Raw genomic sequence first — 24271 nt, forward strand, 5'->3', positions numbered from 1 at the left:
CTTTTTTAGTTAAATTCATATTCTAAGCATTTCCATAATACAAATTCTCTAAGAATTTTTTTTTATGTCTACACCAATACATAAACAGAAGAGATGTTGTGACTAGAATCAGATTAAACACACGAATCTACTTGGGTAACATTGGAATATTTAAAATATTTGGTTACAGTAGTCTCCCCTTATCTGTGGTTAGCTTTTCAAGGTTTCAGTTGCTCACAATCAACAGAAGGTCAAAAATATTAAACGGAAAATTCCAGAAGTAAACAATTCATAAGTTTTAAATTGGGTGCAGTTCTGAATAACGTGATGAAATTCCACTCCGGCCCACCCAGGGTGAATCATCATTTTGTCCATCGTATCCACGCTGTATACCCAACCATTAGTCACTCAGTAGCCATCTTGCTTATCAGGTCAACTGGTGAGGTAACAAAGTGTTTGTGTTCAAGTCACTCTTATTTTACTTAATAATGGCCCCAAAGCATAAGAACAGTGATGCTGGCAAGTTGGATATGCCACAAAGAAGCTGTAGTGCTTCCTTTAAGTGAAAAGGTGAGTATGTATCAAAAAAAACATATAATTATATATAAAACAATATGCATGTATAGTTATATATATAAGATAGATAGATAGATAGATAGATAGATAGATAGATAGATAGATAGATGATAGATAGATACATAGATAGATAGATAGATAGATAGATAGATAGATAGATAGATAGATACATAGATACATGGATACATGGATACATAGATACATAGATGGATAGATAGATAGGGCTTGGTACCATCTGAGGTTTCAGGCATTCATCCACTGGTGGTTTTGGACCATATCTAGCAGATTTGGGGCTAACAGTAAATGCAGCGATATTGCCCGTTGGTAAAGACAGCCCATCAGTTCTGCATCTATGTAACTTTTTCCTATCTGAATAGGAGACTGAGGGAAAGGCACTTGCTAGATTAGTATTGCTGCCAGCATCTGGATGAGCACAGCAGCCAAACCTAACATCCCATCCAAGGATGGAAAAGTCTAGGTAAGGGTAAATGACAAATGGAGAGTAGAAATAATAGCTGAAGGCAAAGGGATGCAAGCAAGAGAATACGGTTGTCTCTTAGCTCCATTATAGCCAATGCCTGAAAGGGTGAAGCCATGTTTGCCAAGATCACCCCTGCTTTTGGATCCTGACCTGAGTGACATCACCCTTATAGGCATTTTCATATAATATGATGGTGGACTGGACAGTTACTAATGACTTTATGAGACTCTAGTAGTGTGCCAGTATCTTTTGACTGATATGATTGTTTTGCGGTGAGGGATCTCTGTTTGAAGACCAGGAGGTGGACTGCAATATTCTGAATTATAAGATATTTGGTCTTTATCCACTGTTCCTGGCTCACAGCTTCCCAAACCTTTAGAATTTCCTAAGTCTTGAGAATGATAAAGGTGTATTTTGTTATGCTAATGTGGTGACTTGGACCACACCTAAGGTTGGGTGCTGGTTGTCAGGAGAACCAGCCTTGCGATAAAAGGTTTGGAACTTTCAGTCCTCCCCCCACCCCCACCTCAGGGGAAGACAGAGGGGCTGGAGTTGAGTTCCGTTCCTAATGGCCAGTGTATGAGTCAATCATGACTACATAATGAAGCCTCCGTAAAAACCCAGAAGGACAGCTCTCTGGTCCTTTTTCAGAGAGCCTCTGGGTTTGTAAATCCATGGACATTTGGCAAGAGTGGTGTGCTGGAAGGCTATGGAAGCTTGGAGCCCTTTCCCACGTACCTTACCCTATACACTTCTTCCATTTGACTTTTCCTGAGTTATGTAGCCTTTTACAACAAACAGATGATCTAGTAATTAACATGTTTCTCTGAGTTCTAGGTGCTGCTCTAGAAAATTAATCAAACCCAAGGAGGGTGTCATGAGAACCTCTGATTTATAGCCAGTCAGTCAAGTACCGGTGTCAACCTGGGCATGCAGTCGTCATTCTGAGTTGGAGGCAGTCATGGGAACCTACAGTCTATGTTTGGTTGGACAGAAACACAGGTAAGAGCCTGGGCTTGTGACCGGCATCTGAAATGTGTGTGTGTGGTTGGGGGCGGGGCGGGAATTGGAGGCGGTCTTGTAGGACTGAACCCTTAACCTGTGGAATCTGATCCTATTTGTGGGTAGATAACGTGTTTCCCCAAAAATAAGACCTAGCTGGACCATCAGCTCTAATGCATCTTTTGGAGCAAAAATTAATATAAGACCTGGTCTTATTTTAATAGAAGACCGGGTATAATATAATATAATATAGTATAATATAATATAATATAATATAATATAATATAATATAATATAATATAATACAATATAATACCAGGTCTTATATAATGTAAGACTGGGTCTTATATTAATTTTTGCTCCAAAAGATGCATTAGAGCTGACGGTCCGGCTAGGTCTTATTTTTGGGGAAACACGGTAGTGTCAGAATTTAGTTGAATTCTTTTTTTTTTTTTTTTAGATTTTTTATTTATTTATTGGGTAAGGGGTACAGGACTTTATTGGGGAACGGTGTGTACTTCCAGGACTTTTTTCCAAGTCAAGTTGTTGTCCTTTCAATCTTAGTTGTGGAGGGTGCCGTTCAGCTTCAAGTTGTCCTTTCAGCCTTAGTTGTGGAGGGCACAACTCAGCTCCAGGTCCAGTTGCCGTTGCTAGTTGCAGGGGGCGCAGCCCACCATCCCTTGTGGGAGTCGAACCAGCAACCTTGTGGTTGAAAGGATGTGCTCCAATGAACTGAGCCATCTGGGAGCTCAGCGGCAGCTCAGTCAAGGTGCCATGTTCAATCTTAGTTGCAGGGGGCGGAACCCACCATCCCTTGTGGGACTCGAGGAATTGAACTGGCAACCTTGTGGTTGAGAGCCCACTGGCCCATGTGGGAATCGAACCGGCAGCCTTCGGAGTTAGGAGCATGGAGCTCTAACCACCTGAGCCACCAGGCTGGCCCTAGTTGAATTCTTGAACATCCTGCTTCTGTCTGCACACTGTTGGTGTATGTGTGGGGGGACCCCCAATATTGGAATTAGTGCTGTAAGGGTGGAATTTGGTAAATCAATAACGTAATTAGACTTAGCTCATTTGCAGTTTGACTCACCACATAGCTTGCAATCTAGCCACTTACCAGTTTGAGCCACCCTGATATCCAGCTGTTTTTTCTTTCTCTTCTCACTTAAAAACTGTTTTGTTCACTTTCTCAAGGCTACACATACCTAATTAATCCATTTTTTTAAATTAATTATTGGGGAATAGTGTGTTTCTCCAGAGCCCATCAGCTCCAAGTCATTGTCCTTCCATCTAGTTGTGGAGGGCACAGCTCAGCTCCAACTCCAGTTGCTGTTTTCAATCTTAGTTGCAGGGGATGCAGCCCACCACCCCATGCGGGAGTTGAACCAGTAACCTTGTTGTTGAGAGCCTGCGCTCCAACCAACTGAGCCATCTGGCCACCCAGGAGCTGAGCAGAAGCTCATCGACTTCATTCTAGTTGTGGAGGGCGCAGCTCACTGGCCCATGTGGGAATTGAACCAGCAGCTCGCGCTCTAACCCACTGAGCCACCCATCTGCCCCTATTCTTCTTCTTAATGTACCTATAAAAACCTTCTGCCCATTCTAGGAACAGGGAGATGGTTTTTGGACAGGAGTCTGCCATCCTTTCAGAATGCCGGCATTCTGAATAAACCTGCTTTTCTTTCCACCAACCATGTTTTGATTTTTAACTTTTTCGAGCAGCAGGCAGATGGACCTTAGCACGGTATCTGTACCAGGAACCCTTTTTACAGCTCTTCTTAGGAGGGTTCTCACCATTCTGTATTAAGAGTGGATTACTGCCTAAACTATGGTTTATCTTGAACCCTGCTTTCCTCTGGGATTCCGGAATTTTGGTATGTGCTAAACAGAGGATGCCTACATGAACAGCCCCCAGTAAAAGCCATGGGCACTTAGTCTAATAAGCTAATGCATTTCACATGTTATTACACCTTCTTGGGGGAAGTAAGTGTATCCCCATGTGACTCCTAGTTCCTTCCAGATTTGGCACATGGACACTTTTTCCTTTGTCAATTTTACTTTGTATCCTTTCATGGTAATACATCAATTAATTATATGCTGAGTCCTGTGAGTCCTAGTTAATCACTGAACCTGGGCATGGTCTTGGGGACTCAACACAACTGCCTGTCATCTATTCACTTCCTCCTTTTCTAAAAAATTCTCCAGGGGTTCCTTGGTTTGTGGCAACATAACCATAATCTCTGCCTCTGTCTTCACATGGTCTCATCTTCCCTGTGTATTTCTCCTCTGTGGTGGTATAGACACAGATTTAGGGCCCACCTGTATAATCCTGGATTTTCCTTAGATCCTTAATTACATCCCCAAAGACCCTTTTTCCAAATAAGGTCACATTCACAAGTTCGTGAATATGTCTTTGGCAGGGGAGCACCACACAACCCAGTACAAATGGATATGTGGACACATATGATTTTAAGGGGAAAAATGTCCAGGGCCTCCCCTTCTATTTGTCCTCTTTCCCAACACTGGTCTGTGGAAGTCTGCTGATATTGAGGCTGTGCTGTGCTGGTTTTTCTTTCCCATCTTCCCTTTCTTGTTCATGTATATACTTCACAGAAGAAAGGCATACGTCTCTCTCAATCAGATTGTTGTTTTATTGTCCCAGGATATAAAGCCTTTGGGCACCAAATAAAGACAGAAATATGGCCTTCAATTAAAGTGGGTGCCCAGCAGCAGGGACAACATCTGGGCCCTGAGGAAATATATCATCTAAAATGAACTTGGTCTTCACTCCCCAGGTCCTGGATTCCCTAAAGGAGGGGCAGGCGGTTCCTGGAGATGTGTATGGTCATTTCCTGGGACATATTTGACCCAAGACTGAGATTTCTGAATAGAAATTTAGGGCAGATCCAGAAGAAACTAAAAAGAACATCCCAGTTACTGGACATTTCCCAAAACAGAAGAAAATGATGAAGGCCCAGGTACTTTTGATTTTATTCTTAATTTGAAATCCTCGTGGTTTTGTGGAGGCCTGAAAAAAATCTGCTCAATAAAAAGTATAAAATTAGGAAAAATAGGCTCTGGGGAGCTTTAAAATCAGGACAAAGTGGGATCAGGAATATATCGTTCCTAGAGTTCATACTACATGACCAGTGTTGGGATATAACATATGACTCTGCAGGACCTTATTGGTTACATAAACCATCAATTTGCACCACATATCTCTGAACACCATCGTACACAGAGAACCGTGATGTTATACGATATGCACCCACTGAGCAGAAAGCAGATCAGTTCCTCAGGAGATGCCACTACTTTGTGGCACTGAAGTCTTGGGAAATTTCTTTGATGCTTTCTTTCTAGAGCTGATACGGCACACTGTGTGTTCTTAGCAGCGTTCTCCTAATAGATGTACAAGCAGATTGCGTATGGCTGTTTCTTGTGATTATTCCAAGTCCCCTGTGGGACTAGACCAAGTGGACACAGTTTTTCTGGAGACCACAGGCTAGTGACTTACGTACCCAGCCTTGTTGCAGTCTGGGTTTATCCTTGAATAAAACCTAAAGTGCTCGGGAAAATTGAAGGTTTGCATGGTTTTTAAATGTCCTCTGTGAACAGGTGGCTGACCTGGAGTTTGAGTACAGGTTTGGCCTTAGGGAGTTATAAGTTCTGTTGTTCGATAATGGCTTGGTTGGTAGTTTAGAACTTTACCCTATTTCAAAACATACAGAGCCCTTCTCCACATTCAAAATCTAGTTATTTCTTCCCACCTCTTGTCTTTATTTTAATAATACAGATGACTCATTGTGGCGTAATTTTATACACACACACACACGCACACACATACATACACATACCCCCTGGGGGTGCCAAAAAATTTACACAAGTGGACACATTGGTCAACGTTGCTCAAGCAGTAGTTCGCTGTAATCAGAACTGTATGGACGCTGATGGAAACCACTTTGAGCGTGTCTTGTAATTGCAGAACTCCAATGTGAGCTGTATTCATTTTTTGTTAATTGGTATATATTGAGTATTACAATTTTAATAGTTTTTCCTTTCTCAAAATGTGTATACATTTTTTTGGCACCCTGTTTAGTGTTTGTCTCTGGTTGCTGGCACAGAGCTCCTAAAACCCTTGCAATTTCCTGAGTGGTAGGAGTGTCTTTTGTTATTTATAACAAGCCCCTTTGAACCATATTTGAGTTTATGTTACTGAGGTGATTCAGGGTAGGTCCCTGGATACCTTCAGGATGGGGGCTGGTCCCAAGAAATGCAAGCCTTGACTAGAGGGTTGGAACTTTCAGCTGCACCTTTGACCTCTGGGAACTGGAGAGATGCGGGAGTTCTCTTAATGATTTAGTCTGTTACAGCTATCCAATGGAACATCCAACATAAAAAACTCTCATGGGGCTCAGAGAGCTTCCAAATGAGCACACACACCCACCTGGTGGGAGGATGGTGCACCCCAACGCCACAGGGACTGAAGCTTCTGCACTCAGGACTTTTTTGGACCTGACCATGTGTATCTCATCACTCATTATGTGGCTGTTCATTTGTATCATTTATAATAAACTGTAATAGGAAGTCTGACATTTTCCTGAGTTTCATGAATTGTCCCAGCAAATTACCAAACCTGAGGAGGTAAGGTTTCTGGGAACCCCCGGATTTGTAGCCAAGTTGGACAGAAATGCAGGTAACCTGGGGACCTGAGACTCGGCAAGTGGGGTCTGACGGGAAGGCAGTCTCAGAGAACTGAGCCCCTAAGCCTGTGGCGCCTGATGCTGACTCTTGGCAGTTAGTATCAGAACAAGACTGAACTGTAGGGCACGCAGTTGGTGTCGGAGAATCAGAGAGTTGGGAAATTGGTATTGGAAAAGACACCATGTACTTGGTGTTGGAAAGAACCACAGACTCATGGACACATTTTCAATGTAAAAGAGTCGAATTGTATAGTACACACAGTGACAAAACAAAGTTCCCCTTCCATACATTTCTCCCTAGCATATCATCAAATGCTTGATAGTGTGTTCTTCCTGTGTTCTAGGCATTTACCTGTGTGGACATCTGTATCCATGTAAGTATTTATATGTGTATGCACATGTGTACATATATCATACATGATTTTTTTTGCATGAGTGGAATCTTACTACATTTTGATGTCACTAGCATATAGTTCAGTGATTGACAAGTAGGTGCTGAAATATGTATGTTACAAATGATCTCAGGTTAGCAAGAGGATTTAATGGGTGCATATTATAGCAATCTGTGATTTGCTAAAAAAAAAAGGAAGATGGAATATTTTAATGACTTTTCTTTCACAATGAACTGAAAAACTATATATAGATGTAGCCGACATATTGATGAGGAGCAGAACAACTTCATTCACATCCTTTTCAATAGGGGAAACCTCACTCTTCCTCCTATGTATCTCCTTTACTCTCACACTACCATTCACAACATTTCTGACACCAGATGTGTAGGGGTTTTCCCCACAACAAGCAATTCTCTGACACCAGCTAGGTGTCCTAGAATTTAACTCAATACTGACACTATAATAGTGTCAGTCCCACTAGACTGCCCCCACCCCCACTTTAGATGCCAATCGAAAGTATTAGGTCTCCAGGTTATCCACAAGTTCTGATTTGGCTACAAATAGGAGGTTCCCATAACGCCTCCTCGAGTTCAATTAATTTGCTAGAGTGGCTCACAGAACTCAGGGAAATACATTTACCAGTTCATTATTATAAAAGGACACAGATGAACATCCAGATGGGATATGCACAGGGCAAGGTATGCGGAAAGGGGCGGAGCTTCCATCCCCTCCTGGGGTCACCAGTCTCCTAGCACCTCCATTTGTTCAGCAACCCAGGTGTGACGGGCCAGCCGCCACAAGTCGATCGGTTCCCGAATGGGGGAGTGGGAATGAATCAAAGACACTCTCACATATGATGGCGATCGCGGACTTCAGTGATCCTGAAGACACTAAGTTTATTTTACTGCACCCATATAAGCAGTTTGAGCACGTGCAAGTATGTATTAACATAACAAATGTAAATTCTTTAACTTTCACATAGAGGATACAACATTCACCGAAACTCTCACAAGTAATTATCTTATCAATTGCCCTGATAGGCATCAGCCTCTGTGTCCGGGAACTGGCCGCTCCCACCAAATTCCTCAGCAGCTTACAAGCTCAAGCTCCCCTCAGGTGCAGGCAGAGACAATTGCCTCAGGGGGAGGAAACAGGTAGCATAAACCGAGCCATTCTGTAAAGCTTAGAGTCACCTGTAACCATGGCTCCCCACATCTCCCCCTTTTTTATTTTATATGAACAAAATCCATCCAGTCAGGATGGCGAGGTGACGGTGCCTGTCTTAGGCATCCCAGGACGCCTGCCTCAACTTACCCGTCTTTGGTACTTATATTTTATCATACAAGCCCTGTCTTAGGTGTTGAAGCGGCTCCCAAGTATTTGCCCGTCGTTGACTAACCCGTCCCTCATAAATGCACAAGGGTGAGAGTCCTAAGACTTGCCTTAAGCTCAAGCGGATGGATGTCAGCTCGTAAGTCTAACATCCTGCTGATGAAACATCTAATGAGGATGGGGAGTAGGCACAGAACCGAACAGACACAGAAGCCCAATAAACCGCTTTGGCCTACTCAAAGCATACTCAATTTCTTTAAAAACCTGCAAACTTCTTTCAGCATACCAAGGTCCAGAAATATTAACAGGAAGCATAACAAAAGATGGTTGTTTAAGTATCATAACATGAGTTCCTAATGGTACCCAAGAAATACAATTTGCTAAAGAACAATTACTATAGGATACACTAAATTGATTTCCTATAAAGTGTACATTAACATTTCCAATCAACAGCGCATAAGGAGAAGGAACACAAGCAGATATATTAATAGTCTTAGCAACAGTAGTCCAATCTCTAGTCCCATCTTTCAAGACACTCACATGACTGCAGGGAGTGCCTGATTTACAGAACTCAACTATTTGAACAACTTCACCTATTACTCCCATAAGTCTCCATAATGAATTTTGCTGATATTGTGTATCAGAAGTCCAAAGTCCAGAAATCAGTTCTCGGGCCCATCCTGACTGGTTACTTCTTGACCAGTTAATGATGTATCTGCCTGTTCCAGGAATGTCATAACGAACAGGATCATTGCCAGGACAGTCTCTCCATGGGACAGTCTCAATATTTAATTTCAATCTTTTATTGCAAGATGGATGTGATGGAGGGACTGGCAGATTTATTCTGCGTCCTCCTGACCAATCACCTAGCATATTAAGACGAACAGTCCATCCAACTAAAGAGTCATTATGTGCATAGTGACAGGAGAACTACGCAAGCACCCAGATGTTGACCTATTATTTGCAATACAAATAGGCAAACCTGTTCCTATACCATTATAAGTGAAATTCTTCTCTAGTTGTTGTTTTATGTGTCCATCAGAGGGCAATCCTAAGGCCTGAGTATCATTAACATAGACTGGAATCTCAGGACCGTCCCACACAGCGGGGTGGAGGATTGGTGGATCAGGTACATAGGCCCAATACGTCTGGTCAGGTTCCGCTTGGCAAAGCATCAGTAGCATCATCAATGGGCTGAGGGTCCACATGTCGCACCAATCTTTCTGGCAGCTACCGAGGGCCTTCTGCATCCTGTGGAAAAACACATACGTGTCCTCGTCCCCATATGAGGACTGGATCTGGGCCTTGCCAAGAGCCCGTAAGTGGGTCTTTCCATTTTACCAAAGCCTGAGGGGCAGTGGAAGGATGCCAAAAGCGCTCTGCAGCACTCTTGCCATGGGCATCCAAGGTCAAAAAATTTTGAATAAAGAGAGAATGAGACAAATAATTATGAGGCGTCAGGGGATATAACTCCCCCTTTTTTATTTTTTGCAAATTAACTTTTAATGTACCATGAGTACGCTCAACAATCCCTTGTCCTTGGGGATTGTAAGGAATGCCAGTAACATGATTGATCGAAAATTGCTGGCAAAATAGAGCAAATTTTTTGCTGGTATAACCTGAGCCATTATCTGTTTTAAGTTTTTTAGGAGTTCCAATCATGGCAAATGCAGCAAGACAATGTCTAATAACATGAAATGTGGCTTCACCTGTCTGAACTGTTGCCACAACAAATCCGGAGAACGTATCGATGGAGACATGAACATATTTTAACTTTCCAAATTCAGGTATATGAGTCACATCCATTTGCCATAAGTCATTAGGACGTAAGCCTCGAGGGTTGACTCCATAATGAGGCACAGGCTGGAGATGTGAACAGTCCGGACATTGTTTTACTATCTGACGTGCTGCTTTTCTGGTTATATTATACTGCAATCTCAAGCTCTGGCAATTTTGATGGTGGAGGCTATGAGCCTTTTGTGCCTTTTCTATTTGAGTCAAGGCAACGAGCTGAGTGGCAGAGTCTGCAATTTGATTTCCTGAGGTTAAAGGGCCTGGAAGATTAGAGTGAGCTCTAATATGGCCAATGTAAAATTTTTCACAGCGCAGCTGAATGGCCTGCTGTATCTGAAGAAATAGATCCTGAATAACAGGATTGCTGGTGCTAATAAAAGGTACTGTTTCTAAATTTTGGATGGCACGAACTACATAATGGCTGTCAGAGAATAAATTAAAAGACTGGGAAGCAAAATCAAGCAATACCATATGAACTGCTCGAAGCTCAACTATTTGAGCTGAGGCTGAAGGTGTCTGCACTCTCTTGATAACCTTTTCATTGAGTGTATAGACAGCTACACCATTGCTAGATCCATCAGTAAAAACATTAGGTACAGCAGGAAGAGGAGCATGTGATACTATTGAAGGGAAGATTGGATCATGACGTTGAAAAAATTGAAGCAATTTATGCTTAGGATAATGATTATCTAAAGTTTCCACAAAATGAGCCAATGCAACAGGAAAACTGTTAGTAAACTGCATCAGGCCTTGAATCTGTGCTTTTGTAAAAGGAATAACAATAGAATCTGGCTCCTTTCCATAATATTTTTGAGCTTCCAAGTGGCTCTCCTGAATTAAACTGGCCACAAATTCATAATAAGGTGTAAGATTTTTTTGTGCAGCCACATGGAGGTGTATCCATCTAAGTGGCCCTTCTTGCCACAACACTGCTGTGGGTGTATGCTTGGTGTCTAAAACATACACATATAGAGGTTTAGAATAATCTAAAAAAGAAACATGCTGTTGCTGAATGGCTTCCTCAACCTTAGAAAGAGCCTTCCGTGCAGGCTCAGTAAGAGACCTGGGCGAGGTCGGATCAGAATCTCCTTTTAAAATTTCAAACAGTGGTTTAAGATCTCCAGTAGTTAGTCCCAAAGAAGGGCTCAGCCAATTAATATCTCCCAACAGTTTCTGAAAATCATTAAGAGATTTAAGATGATCTTTCCTAAGCTCTATTTTTTGTGGAGTGAAATACTGAGCAAACAACTGAAATCCTAAGTAAGAATAAGGCTTACTTCTCTGTACTTTCTCAGGTGCAATAATAAGACCTGAGGCTAGAAGGTTCTTTTTCATATCTGCAAAGCAAGCTAACAACATTCCTTCTTTCTTACAAGCCAATAAGATGTCATCCATATAATGAATGATACACACAGAAGGAAACTGTTTTCTGGTGTTATCAATTGCTTCACTAACAAACTTCTGACACAAGGTGGGGCTATTAGCCATACCTTGGGGGAGGACTTGCCATTGATATCTTTTTATAGGTTTTTGGAAGTTTGGACTAGGAATACTAAAAGCAAATCTCTTACAATCTTGGGGATGGAGTGGTATAGTATAAAAGCAATCTTTTAGATCTAGCACTATTTTATAAGTATCCTTTGGAATAGCAGAAGGATGAGGTAATCCTGGCTGGAGAGCACCCATAACTTCCATAGTTTCATTTACTTTTCTCAAATCCTGCAACAATCTCCATTTCCCCGATTTTTTCTTAATTACAAAAATGGGTGAATTCCAGGGCGACGTAGATTTAATTACATGGCCCTTATCAAGCTGCTCCTGTACTAGCGCTTGAGCGGCTAATATTTTTTCTTGAGTAAGGGGCCATTGATCTATCCACACAGGCATATCAGATTTTCAAGTTATTGCTTCTGCAGTTTTTTGGTGGAGTACAGGTAGATCTATGACCCCTGGGGAAAATATCCTAAACCAGCTCTTTGTAAATTAGAGGTAGGCGAGATGGGTTCCTGACGTCCTTGTCCCTCAGTGCCTAAGCCTTGTCCAGGGAGGAGCCCTTGATCAAACATCTGCTGAGTTACTTGAGTGCTTGGGCTAAAAATATAAACTCCCATATTGCTCATAATGTCCCGTCCCCATAGGTTAGCAGGCAGACCGGGAATAATATATGGTTGAAAAGTCCCTTGATGTCCTTCCTCATCTTGCCATGACAATAAATTACTGCTTTGCTTAGGGGAATGAGACTGACCTATGCCCTGTAAGTCTGTATTAGTGCATCGCATAGGCCAACTAGAAGGCCAATGCTCAACAGATATGCAGGATACATCAGCTCCAGTATCTAAAATCCCTTGAAAACTTTTTCCACTAATTTTAAGCTGCAAAACAGGTCGATCTCTTTTTATTTCCTGAACCCAATAAGCATCAGAGGAACCGAATCCTCGGTTTCCACGTTTCTGACTTTGTCTATTTTTTCCTATTTTTACACGAGGCAAAATAATTAGCTGAGCTATGCGAGTCCCAGCAGGTATAACTGAAACATTTGAAGATGAGCAAGTCATAATCTTAATTTCTCCAGTAAAATCCTCATCAATAATTCCTGGGGAAACTTGAATCCCCTTCATAATGGAACTACTTCTCCCTATCAATAAACCTACAGTTTCTGGTGGTAGTGGCCCAAAGATCCCTGTGGGCAATGCTTGCATTCCCATCTCAGGAGTTAATACCATGTCGGTGGTGGAACACAGGTCCAATCCTGCGCTGCCTGAGGTGGCCCGGAATAAATCTGTGATGTATTTCCTCTCAGAGGCTCGTTCCCTCTCTGTCCCTGCATCTGCGCTGGGATCTGCAGTGCCCCATAACATTGCTGATTCGGGGCCAGGGGCTGGCCCCTCACCCAGTTTCCCTGGATGGGCTTCCCATCTTTATCTGTCTTGGATTTGCATTCATTAGCCCAATGTTTTCCTCTCCTACATTTAGGACATATATCTGGAGGCTTTTTTGTAGGAGCGGTCGAGTTCTCAGACTCCCCTTTACGAGGGCATTGGGCAGCTCGATGTCCCAATTTTCCACAAGTAAAACAAGCTCCAGAGCGACTCCCTGAATTGAGCCTTGCCTGTTGATACAATATTTCTTTCATAGGCTTTCCCTGTATAGCTGCCGCTATGGCTATGCCTTGGGTAAAAGAGGATCCTACGTCAGAACACAAACGAATATAGTCAGACAATGTTCCCTTTTTTCTAAACGGTCTAATAGCAGCTTGGCATGCAGAATTAGCATTTTCATAAGCAAGCTGCATTATAAAAGACTGAGTAGCAGCTGATGGCCCAAAAATCCGCCCCGCGGCTATATTGAGGCGAGACACAAATTCTTGAAAAGGCTCAGTTGCTCCCTGCCTTATCTGAGATACATGTTCCTCTTTGCGGGAAGTGTCTGGTAGCATACGCCAGGCTTCCTTTGCAGCGGCAGAAGTCTGAGCATAAGCTCTTACCGCAAAGCCCATTTGGTTTTTTATTTCAGCATAAATGCCTTCACCAGCCAACATCTCAAAAGTGATGGGAACTCGCCTCAAATTGTTCTGATTAGCTTTCTTTTTGTAGTTTTCATAAAACTCAGATCTCCATAAGAGATAATCGCCTCCCGAAAGGCAAGCATGAGCAATAAGCTTCCAATCCTCTGGAGGGGTGGCTTCAGTAGACAGAACATCCAAAATTGCCATGGTGAAAGGGGCAATAGGTCCATACTGCACACAAGCCTCTTTCAATTCTTTTATCTGCTTCCACTGGAAAGGCCTCCAATCCCTAACCCTACGTCCTGTCTGATCATATCTTTCAAAAATAGGATATACGCCAAACTGCTCTGTAGATTCCCCTTGCTTGTTAGCCTCTTCACAAGCTATTTGAAGAGGGGATAGTACAACAGAGTCCGATCCTGGCTTAACATAACTTGGCGAAGGCTCTGCAGGCATGTCCCAAACCGGGGACTGCAGCAGAGGTCCCCACCTACAGGACTCCTCAGGAGGTGGTGCAGAGGGATCAACTATGGGGGGATCTTTACCCCGAGGACAATTTCCTCCGTCTACAGCAACTTTAAGTTCTATCAACTGTCCCTGAATCTTTTTTATTTGATCTGCAAGAGAAAGTGCAGTATCTGAAAGTTGCTCGTCCTCCCGAGCCACAGCCACTAAAGGAGGGTTTTTGTCCCTATCATATTTGGCTGCCTCATCTTCTAATTTTTCCTGATCCTGAGGTTTTAAATCTTCCCGGTGCTCGACCGGAGTTTCCTGATAAACAGGCTCTTTATTAACCTTAAGAACTCCCTCTAACAACTTTGCGCCCCTCCCTCCTCATCGCTGGCTTGTTTCACTTTCTCTAATTTGCATTCCTCATGTTTAAGGTTCAAACAGTCCCGGATCAAAGTCCACAGTCCAAATGTTTCAATCGGAACCTGCTGAGGCCCGTGGACAGTGTAAAAATCCTTTAATTGTTCTCCCACTTTCTGCCAGGTTTCCAGGCTGACAGTGCCTTCTTCTGGAAACCACGGACAAACTTCTTTTACAAATTCTAAAAACTTATCTAACTGTTCTCTGCTCACCCGACTGCCACGGGCGGCAGCAATTTCTTAAGTCCTCTAACATACAGGTCCTTGCTGCTGGCGTGACCCATCCTTTTCCCTAACTCGGTCCTTCTTTCAAACAAAGAAACAATCAGGTGCCCTTCTGGATTGGGGCCCAATCAAGCTCCGTGACAAAAAGTCGTGGAACTATCAATCATTCACACATTCATTCGACCAAGGGGATCGTGTCTTACTCACCGTGCATCCACTGAAATTAGCTCTTATACGAGCCGGGCCCTTCCACGCGGTGTTCCTCACTGTTACCCCCGTATTCAGGCCCCACGTTGGGCGCCAAGTGTGACGGGCCAGCCACCACAAGTCGATCGGTTCCCGAATGGGGGAGTGGGAATGAATCAAAGACACTCTCACATATGATGGCGATCGCGGACTTCAGTGATCCTGAAGACACTAAGTTTATTTTACTGCACCCATATAAGCAGTTTGAGCACGTGCAAGTATGTATTAACAAATGTAAATTCTTTAACTTTCACATAGAGGATACAACATTCACCGAAACTCTCACAAGTAATTATCTTATCAATTGCCCTGATAGGCATCAGCCTTCTGTGTCCGGGAACTGGCCGCTCCCACCAAATTCCTCAGCAGCTTACAAGCTCAAGCTCCCCTCAGGTGCAGGCAGAGACAATTGCCTCAGGGGGAGGAAACAGGTAGCATAAACCGAGCCATTCTGTAAAGCTCAGAGTTTCCTGTAACCATGGCTCCCCACACCCAGGAGCTCCCTGAACACCATACTTTTGTCTTTTGAGGCTTCCTCATGTAGGCATTACTTCATTTACAGCCCTTTTCCTTCTCAAGAGAATGGGGGCAGGGCGGGTCTGAAAATCCCAAGCTTCTGATCATGCCTTGGTCTTTCTAGTGACCAGCCTGCATTCATGAGCCCACCCAAAGTTGCCTCATTAGAACAAAGAACACTCATATTGTTCTTGTTACTTAAGAATTTACAAGGGTTTCAGGAGCTCTGGGCCAGAAACCAGAGGCAGAGACCAATATATATATATTTTCTATTATCTCACACCTTCCATTTCAATAAACGAACACATTAAACAGGATCGTGTTATGACAGGAATTAGTGACACTGGAGGACATGCCACATGGGAAGAGTGGCAGCTCCTGGCCCCCAAGCAGAAGGACCTGTACCGGGACGTGATGTTGGAGAACTACAGCAACCTGGTGTTAATTGTTGAGGACGGCTCCCCTGTGTCACTCAGAGGGTCCCCAGTCAGTGGTCTTTCCAGTCTCACTTCTGAAAGGCCTGGAGTGTCTGTGATGCTCTGAAGTGGTAATGAATCTCAGTCCCTGCTCTGTCCCCAAATGAGAAGGTAGAATCTCTCTTTATCTTAGAGAAAAGCTTTAATTTGCAAACATGCAATCTCATACCATCACAGATCCCTAATGAAATCTGACGAGCCTAATCTTTCTCTAATTTCCCATGAACAGGGTATCAAGCCAGCAAACCAGACATTTTCTCCAGATTGGAACATGGAGAACCACTGTGGACATTGGAAGATGAAGTCCACAGTCAAACTCATCCGGGTAAGTGAGCGAGAAACAGCAAGAGGGGAAGCCTGGGGAAATCACTTTCTAGTTCTTTAGAGAAGGCATAACAGTGGTGAGGGTGTCTGAGGAGACAGAAACTGAGCTTCCATGTGTCCCTGCCCCCATAGAAGAGTTCTTATTCTTTGTAGGAATTTAGAGAAAAATTTACCTTTCATCTCTTCTTGGAACTAATCCCTATATATTTTTTAGATGTCATCTTTTTCCCCTACAATAATTCTTGCTTGGATTTTCAAATTCTTGCTTGGATTTCCCCTTCTTCATCACTTGTCAGTATGACTTTGTGTTCCTTTTACCTCTGCTATGAAATTCCTTCCTTCCATGTCTCTGTTAGAGAAAACTTTGGGTTCACCATTGTCTTCTGACTAATGCACCTTCCTGCCCTACTGGGAAATATTTATTTCCCTTCTTAACATCCAACTCTATTCTGGATGCCTTGGTCTCTGAATGTGCATTAATCTGCTTCCTTAAGTTTTCTTTTTTCCCCACTCTGAGCTTCTCCAAAGGTTCCGTTTTCATCCCCTGTTCTATCTCATAGGCCTTAAAACCTTACTTTATTGCAATGTGTTAAGTTCTTGTTTTTTGTGGAGGCTCCCAAGTTGACATCTCCCTTAACATTGTCTAATCTATATGCTACTGCCATATAATCTACCCGTCTCCATGGCAACTCCCTATGAGTTCACACTTTTTGTGAGAAACTAGTATCATCTTTCTTCCAAGAAAAGCCCTTGCCATCATCTTTTTTTATTTAAAAAACTAAATTTTTGCTTTTTTATAAAATTTAAGTATAATTGATATATAACATATTAGTTTCAGATTCCATAATCTTTTTAAAAATTGAGATTCTCTTTAAAAAATAAAAGTGAATAAATAAAACCGAGATTCTCTTGTACTTCTGTACATCTTAAATCTTGGCCATGTTGGCATTACCTTGAATACTCTCTACCCTCTGGGCAACCATATTTAAGGTCTCCATTGTTCCTATCCTATTCTTTGTTTAGTTAGCAAAGACCTTTATACAATTTCTCATTCTCCGTTCCTACCCTAAAACTTCATGCCTGCTTTACTATAATTCCTTTGTATATTTATTGATTCTAATCTTCCTCTTAGTTCAACTTTGACTTTGTTAATGGCTTCTTTTCCCTAAAGTTTTCCTTTTTCTCCTCAGAGACTTGATGACATTAAGTCTCAGTTGACCATATTACCATCCATGTCACAGAAATTTTTTTTGTCCCCTTCTTCCGCCTCCCCTCTCCCGGTTCAAGGGTTCAAGCCATTGTTTCTCAGCCTAGTTGTGCAGGACACAGCTCACTGACCTATGCTGGTATTATGAGCCTTGCGCTCCCCACCCCCCCTTGAAGCAGTCGGTCACTAGTCATCGGTTGGCTGCTCACAGCAGTTTTTGCCGGCTCCCGACTGCTCACGATGACTGCTGGCCACTCACGCTGGCCACCGGCTGCTCATGGCTGCACATGGTAGCCTGCAGCAGCACACAGCAGCCCACTCCATCCTCCAGCTGCTCCCAGCAGCCCAGCTCCAGGGAGAGCTGTTGTTCACAATCTTAGCTATAGAAGGCGCAGCTCACTGGCCCATGTGGGAATCGAATCAGCGACCTTGGTGTTATGAGCACTGTGCTCTAAACACTGAGCCAACTGGCTGCCCCACAAGCATTTCTTAAATGCCAGGTTTTTATTGAAGGGGTCTTCTCTTTTTCAAGGTAAAACATCCAAGCAGTTTTTATTCATTAATATTCATAAATACACACAACAGCTTCATTAGAGGTTTCACTTTTCCTCTTCAGTTTGAATGTGGAGTATTATTAGGAGAACCTTTTGCATGTCAAGTTACAAGAAGCAGAGATCACCCCTGCACTGCTACCTGCATTTACCTGCTAGAAGTAAAAATTAGTTAAAATTAGTTAAGTAGAAATGTAAATATTTTCTCTCTTCCTTTTGAATGTATACAATGTAACAAGAGTGACCGGCCTGAAACTACAATCACCAAACAAATCCAAGATAGTGTTGTCCAATTTCATTGGCAAATATAGCACAGAGGACATTGAGAATTGGGATGTCATCAAAGAGGAGGTGATGGAGGCTCATTTCTGAAGGGGTTTTCTTCTTTATACTCATACCCAGGCTTCTTCCTCAGAGTCTGGTTTTGTTAGAATTGGTTTGAGGGCCTGGGTATGTCTTTATGCAAAGCTTTTGTGACTCTGGTTGAAGTGTAGCTCTAATTCATGGTGGAAGAGAATTGATTTAGTGGGCAAAAAGGGTTCCTGGACACAATTCCAACGTGTGGGGAGGCTTTCCCACACCGACAAGCAATTCTGACACTACCTAGAGATAGAATCAGATTCCATGGGTAAAGAACTCAGTCTTACAAGACCACTCTCCAACTTAGAAGCCAGTGAAAAACCCAGGTGCTTCTGACAGACTGGCTACACATTGCAGGTTCCAAGGATCCCCTCAAATTGCAATTTGAGGTTGTTTCCTGTACCTAAAGACTGACTGGCTATAAATCAGAGGTTCTCAATCTGCCCCACCTCGGGTTTAATTAATTTTCTAGAACAGCTCATAGAACTCAAGAAAACTTGTTTACTCACTAGATTACCAGTTTATTACAAAGGATATTAAAGGATACAAATCAATAGCCAGGTGAAGAGATACACATGGCGAGGCTTGGTCACATGGTGGCACCTGGAAGCGCTCTTGTTTCCCAATGTGTAAGCTCTCCAAAAAAAGGGGCCAATGAACTGTACTTTTGGGTTTTTATAGAGAATTCATTACCTAGTCATGACTAAATCCTTGGCCATTGGCAATTGATTCACCCTCCAACCCCCCTTACCCTCCCCGGAGGAAACCTCTAATCACATGTTTGGCTACTACTGGCAACCAGCCCCCATCCTTAGGTGCTTTCCAAAAGTCACCTGATGTCACCTTTGTCACTCTCATCACTTAGGAAATTCCAAGGCTTTTAGGAACTCAGGAAGAAACTGAGAAGACCAAATATATATTTATTATAAATCACAATACCACAGCGGGAAACAAAGAAATGTCTTTCTGCAGCAAAGATCTTATGAGCAAAGAAGGGACAAATCTTCATGTAATATTTACAAATTAAGTTTTTGAGGATGTGAAACATTCTTGCTACACTTCAAGGTTGTACAAAAGTCAAGTGAATCGTAAATATAGGGACAATTTTCAAAATTAAAAGTAACCTAAAGTGGTATAGAGAGAATGGAGGATGATAGTATCATAAAGTATCTTATGCAAGAAATATAGCTAGATTTTGAATTAAGATGATGAGGCGGAAACATGGCAAAAAATTGGAAATGTGCAAAGCCATATGGGGACTGTCAAAAGACTGGCCTAAAGCAGATCATGTGAAGACCAATGTTAGAAGGTACCTGTTTCGGAACAAGTGTAGTGAAAACTTAGATAAACTTGGTACATGGTAATGTAAGCTTTTATCATCAGGCTCACCACTGTGAATTTTATATATTGGTAATAGAGGAGGCATGGTGGAGGCTAGGTTTTGTAAATTTCTAGCTGTAGGCAGTCTTACTATTCACTTCAGTGGCAGCACTGTAGCAATAATAATACAGCAGATGTTCTAGGAAAAACTAAAGGTAAAGCTGCCTTGAGTCTTGATTCAGGGGGAAAGTGGTCCTTTAAGGACCCGTTAACTGATGACAGCAGAGACCTAACTGTTGAATTAGATGCTGTTAGTGGCAAGATATGAGATTAATATATCAGGGTCAGTGAAAAGGGGAAAATTCTATGACATCTATACAGGGACAGCATGATGAAGAAGGTGACAGTTCTCATATCTGGTGCAGAAGCACAACTGCTTGTAGAGAAGACCATGTGCCCAATTAACATGTGGTGCATTATTAGCATAATGCAGAAGAATGGCATATTTTAGCAACAGGGTGAGCACCCAAGAGTCTGTTAGAATTTTCTTGAAATCAGGTCCTGTGCATTCAATGTTCTGACTTGCCTTTGGAGGACATTTATTCTAATGTCCATGTATAATTCTCTACCAGTTTGGTAAATATTTGGGTCTCTTCAGTGGGTTCCAGGAATCCCAAAGTTCTATATGTTGAAATGACTACAGCCTTGGTTTTGTGCCTTCATCTTCTTGCACTCTTCACATTCTCAGGATGTGATCTCATCTAATACTCTGACCTTGAATAATCCTTACGTATTGATGATTTCCACATTGCTATCTCAAGACCTTTCTCAAGTTTTATATATCAGATTGGGTTTTCCATGTCCGTATTTGGATATCTAATAATTATCTCAAAGTTGATGTGCTCCAAAATGTTTCCATCACATTCTGAACTTTAACATATTCCTCATCCATCTTATTAAAAGGCACTACCTACCTACCTACTCTTTAGCTCAAATCAAATACTTAGGAGTACCCTTTGATTCCCTCTTTTGTTCCTCTCCCTACATCGCATCCATTAGTGAGGCTTGTTTACATCGCATCCATTAGTGAGGCTTCCTTCCAAATGAATCCCGATATCTTCCACTTCTCTTCATTTCCTTTGCTTCTTCAAACCATGGTCATGTTTGCTACTGCCTACTTTATTCTTTTTCTTGCTTATTTCCCTTTACACCCCTAGAATATGACTTCAGATAAATTTTTGTGTGTGTTTCACCACTACCAGCACCATGCCTGGTACACGGTAATAGTCATGTAAGAAGGATGTGTTGGATGAATATGTCTCTCACCATTTTGGAACACTAACAGTGACTTCCATGTATTTTACTGTCTACAGGACTATTTATAAAGCAAACCAATCTATTTTTACTCATTGTGAATTTACCACTTTACATTGATGTCTGTCATCTTTTGTTTGGTATTTTATATTACTGTTTTTAACCATTTCCAAGAGATAAGGAGTTAGTGTTTAATGGATACAGAAGTTTTCAGTTGGGAAAGGTGAAAATGTTCCAGAGATGAATGGTGGTGCTGGTTGTATAACAATGTGAATGTACTTAATGCCACAGGACTGTATACTTATAAATGATTAAAATAGCCAATTGTATCATATGTGTATTTAACTACATTTTTTTTTAAGTTAAAAAAAAAAAAGGCACACTTATACTTGGAATTTCTTCTATGGTGATATCATGTTTTCTACTGAAGAGCCAGCCCACCCCCAAGGTGTTTTTGAAGCAGTTTTATTCCATATGATGCTCACTGGAGCATTCATTGTTCTCTTCTTTCCTAGAAACTGAGGAAGTTGATGATGATCTTCAGCAGCACTTACAAAACCAAAATATACCGAAGATGATGGAACAGCATTATGAAGACAATGCATTTGGAAATACTGTTCTTCAGAGCAAAAGTCATTTTCCATTAAGGCTAAATCATGGTATGCTTGATTTACATGGAAAAACTTTGAAGTTACAGTTAGAATTAATCAAGCAGACACGGTGACATAAAGGAACCTGCTGAGTTTAATGAACATGGAAGATCCTTTCTCCATGGAAATCATGAGGAAACTCATACTGAAATTCAATTTCATGAAAGTAGAAAACCCATCAGGAGCAAGTCACAAATCCTTAAACTTCAGCAAAAACACAAAATAGATAAAGTCCATGAATGTACTGAATGTGGGAAAGCCTTCCTCAAGAAGTCTTTGCTCATGGAACCTAAAAGAATTCACACAGGAAAGAAACCCCATGGATGTAGTATATGTGGGAAAACCTTCTCCAGGAAGTTCAAGGTCACTGAACATCAGCGAACTCACAATGAAGAGAAACCCCATGCGTGCAGTGAGTGTGGGAAGGCATTCTCCAGAAAGTTCAAGCTAATTGAACACCAGAAAACTCATACAGGAGAGAAAACTTGTGAGTACACTGAATGTAGTAAAGCCTTCTGCATGAAGGCAGAGCTCATTACACATCAGAGAAAGGAAAGAGAAAAACCACATGGATGCAGTGAATGTGGGAAAGGTTTCTCCAGAAAGTCACAGCTCCTTCTACATCAGAAAACTCATCAGGAGAGAAACCTTATATATGTAGTGAATGTGGAAAAGGTTTCATTCAGAAGGGCAATCTTATTTATTATACATCAACGAACTCACATTGGAGAGAAACCATATGGCTGCACTGAATGTGGTAAGACCTTCAGCCAGAAGGCTTGCCTCATAGCACATCAGCGATTTCACACAGGAAAGATTCCCTTTGTGTGTACTGACTGTGGAAAATCCTATTCACAGAAATCTGGACTCATTAAACATCAGAGAATTCACACAAGAGAGAAACCCTATACATGCAGTGACTGTGGGAAAGCTTTCTCTACAAAGACGATACTCATTGTCCATCAAAGAACTCATACAGGAGAGAGATGGTATGTATGCAGCGAGTGTGGGAAAGCTTTCTCCCACAAGTCATGCCTTGTGAAACATAAGAGGATACAAACAGTGAGCTGTGCCCTCTACAGCTAAGATTGTGAACAAGAGAGAAACATTTAGATTCAGTGAAGGTTGAATATCCTTCCATAAAGGTTCACAGCTTATTAGATACTAGTGAACTCCTGCAAGGGAAAACCCTGTTAATATGGTGACTGTGCTAATGCCTTCTGTGACCCCCCTCAGACATCATTAAACATGATTAGGCTCCTAGCAGATAGGAATGTAGTCACTACAGGACAGCCAGTTGCCAGATGTGCACCCTCTGCAGATAAGAGAGTTTGTACAGGAGCAAAACCTTATGAATACAGTGAATATGGTTATGCCTTCAATGGTCAATTACATCTTCTTTTATGTCACAAAAAAGCACATACCATGTTTCCCTGAAAATAAGACCTAGCCGGACAATCAACTCTAATGCGTCTTTTGGAGCAAAACTTAATATAAGACCCAGTCTATTATATCATATCATATATCATATCATATCAAAGACCCGGTCTTATATTATAGTAAAATAAGACTGGGTCTTATATTAATTTTTGCTCCAAAGGATGCATTAGATCTGATTGTCCAGCTAGGTCTTATTTTCGGGGAAACACGGTAGGAAAAACTGTTACATTCAATTTTGAAAAGCCTTGAGCAATAAGTTGATTATATGGTTATGCGTCAACAGACAGCCTACGAATGCAGAGGCCAGGTTTTGGAAGATAGATCCTATCATCAGTGATCACCACAGTTTATCAGTGAGCTCATGGTAGAAATATGATAGTGCAAAAGTCCCTGCGCTCAACAGGTGTCAGTATATGAGGTCAGAAAATTAACTTCATGAACTCATCCTAGAAAAAGTGCTACATACCTCACCTTCGAAGTACTCCTTTTGGAAAGCTATGCACCGATGCCAGCTCCTAGTCCACCCTTCAAAGCAATTTTGGAACTCTTTTTCTGGAATGGCCATCAGAACTGTCATCGTATTACCCTTGATGTCCTAAATGCCTTGTTTTCAATATTTCTTTTATCTTCGGGTAAAGAAAGAAGTCATTGGGGATCAGAAAAGGTGAGTAGGGAAAGTGTTCCGGTACAGTTATTTATTTACTGGCTAAACACTCCCTCACAGTGCCGTGTGAGCTGGTGCATTGTCATGATGCAAGAGCCATGAATCATTGGCGAAAAGTTCAGGTCGTTTAACCTTTTTCCTCCCCGCCTTCTTCTGCCCCTTCCCCCTGCCCCACTCTGGTTCAAGTCGTTGTTTCTCAGTCTAGTTGTGTAGATCATAGCTCCCAGGCCCATGCTGGTATTATGAGGCTTGCACTCCACCTGGCTGAGGCAGTCAGTCGCCAGTGGTCGGTCGCTCACAGTAGCTCTCTCCCGCTCATGATGGCTGCCTGCTCATGGCAGCCCAGCT

At 42.1% G+C, this 24271-nt stretch overlaps 1 protein-coding gene across 1 annotated transcript; it reads left to right on the plus strand.

Annotated features, from left to right (window-relative positions):
- The first annotated feature begins 15941 nt into the window (after window positions 1–15941).
- LOC148757522 (uncharacterized) lies at window positions 15942–23602 on the plus strand. Its single transcript, XM_088800729.1, is given in 6 exon segments — window positions 15942–16103; window positions 16323–16418; window positions 21073–21146; window positions 21882–22453; window positions 22456–22517; window positions 22519–23602. Coding segments are annotated over 6 exon segments (1353 nt in total). The 3' UTR covers window positions 22906–23602.
- The last annotated feature ends 669 nt before the right edge of the window (window positions 23603–24271 follow it).

The sequence above is a fragment of the Rhinolophus sinicus genome, chromosome 8 (genome assembly GCF_057876585.1).
Source record: "Rhinolophus sinicus isolate RSI-liver-muscle chromosome 8, RSI-T2T, whole genome shotgun sequence".
Taxonomy (NCBI): Eukaryota; Metazoa; Chordata; class Mammalia; order Chiroptera; family Rhinolophidae; genus Rhinolophus; species Rhinolophus sinicus.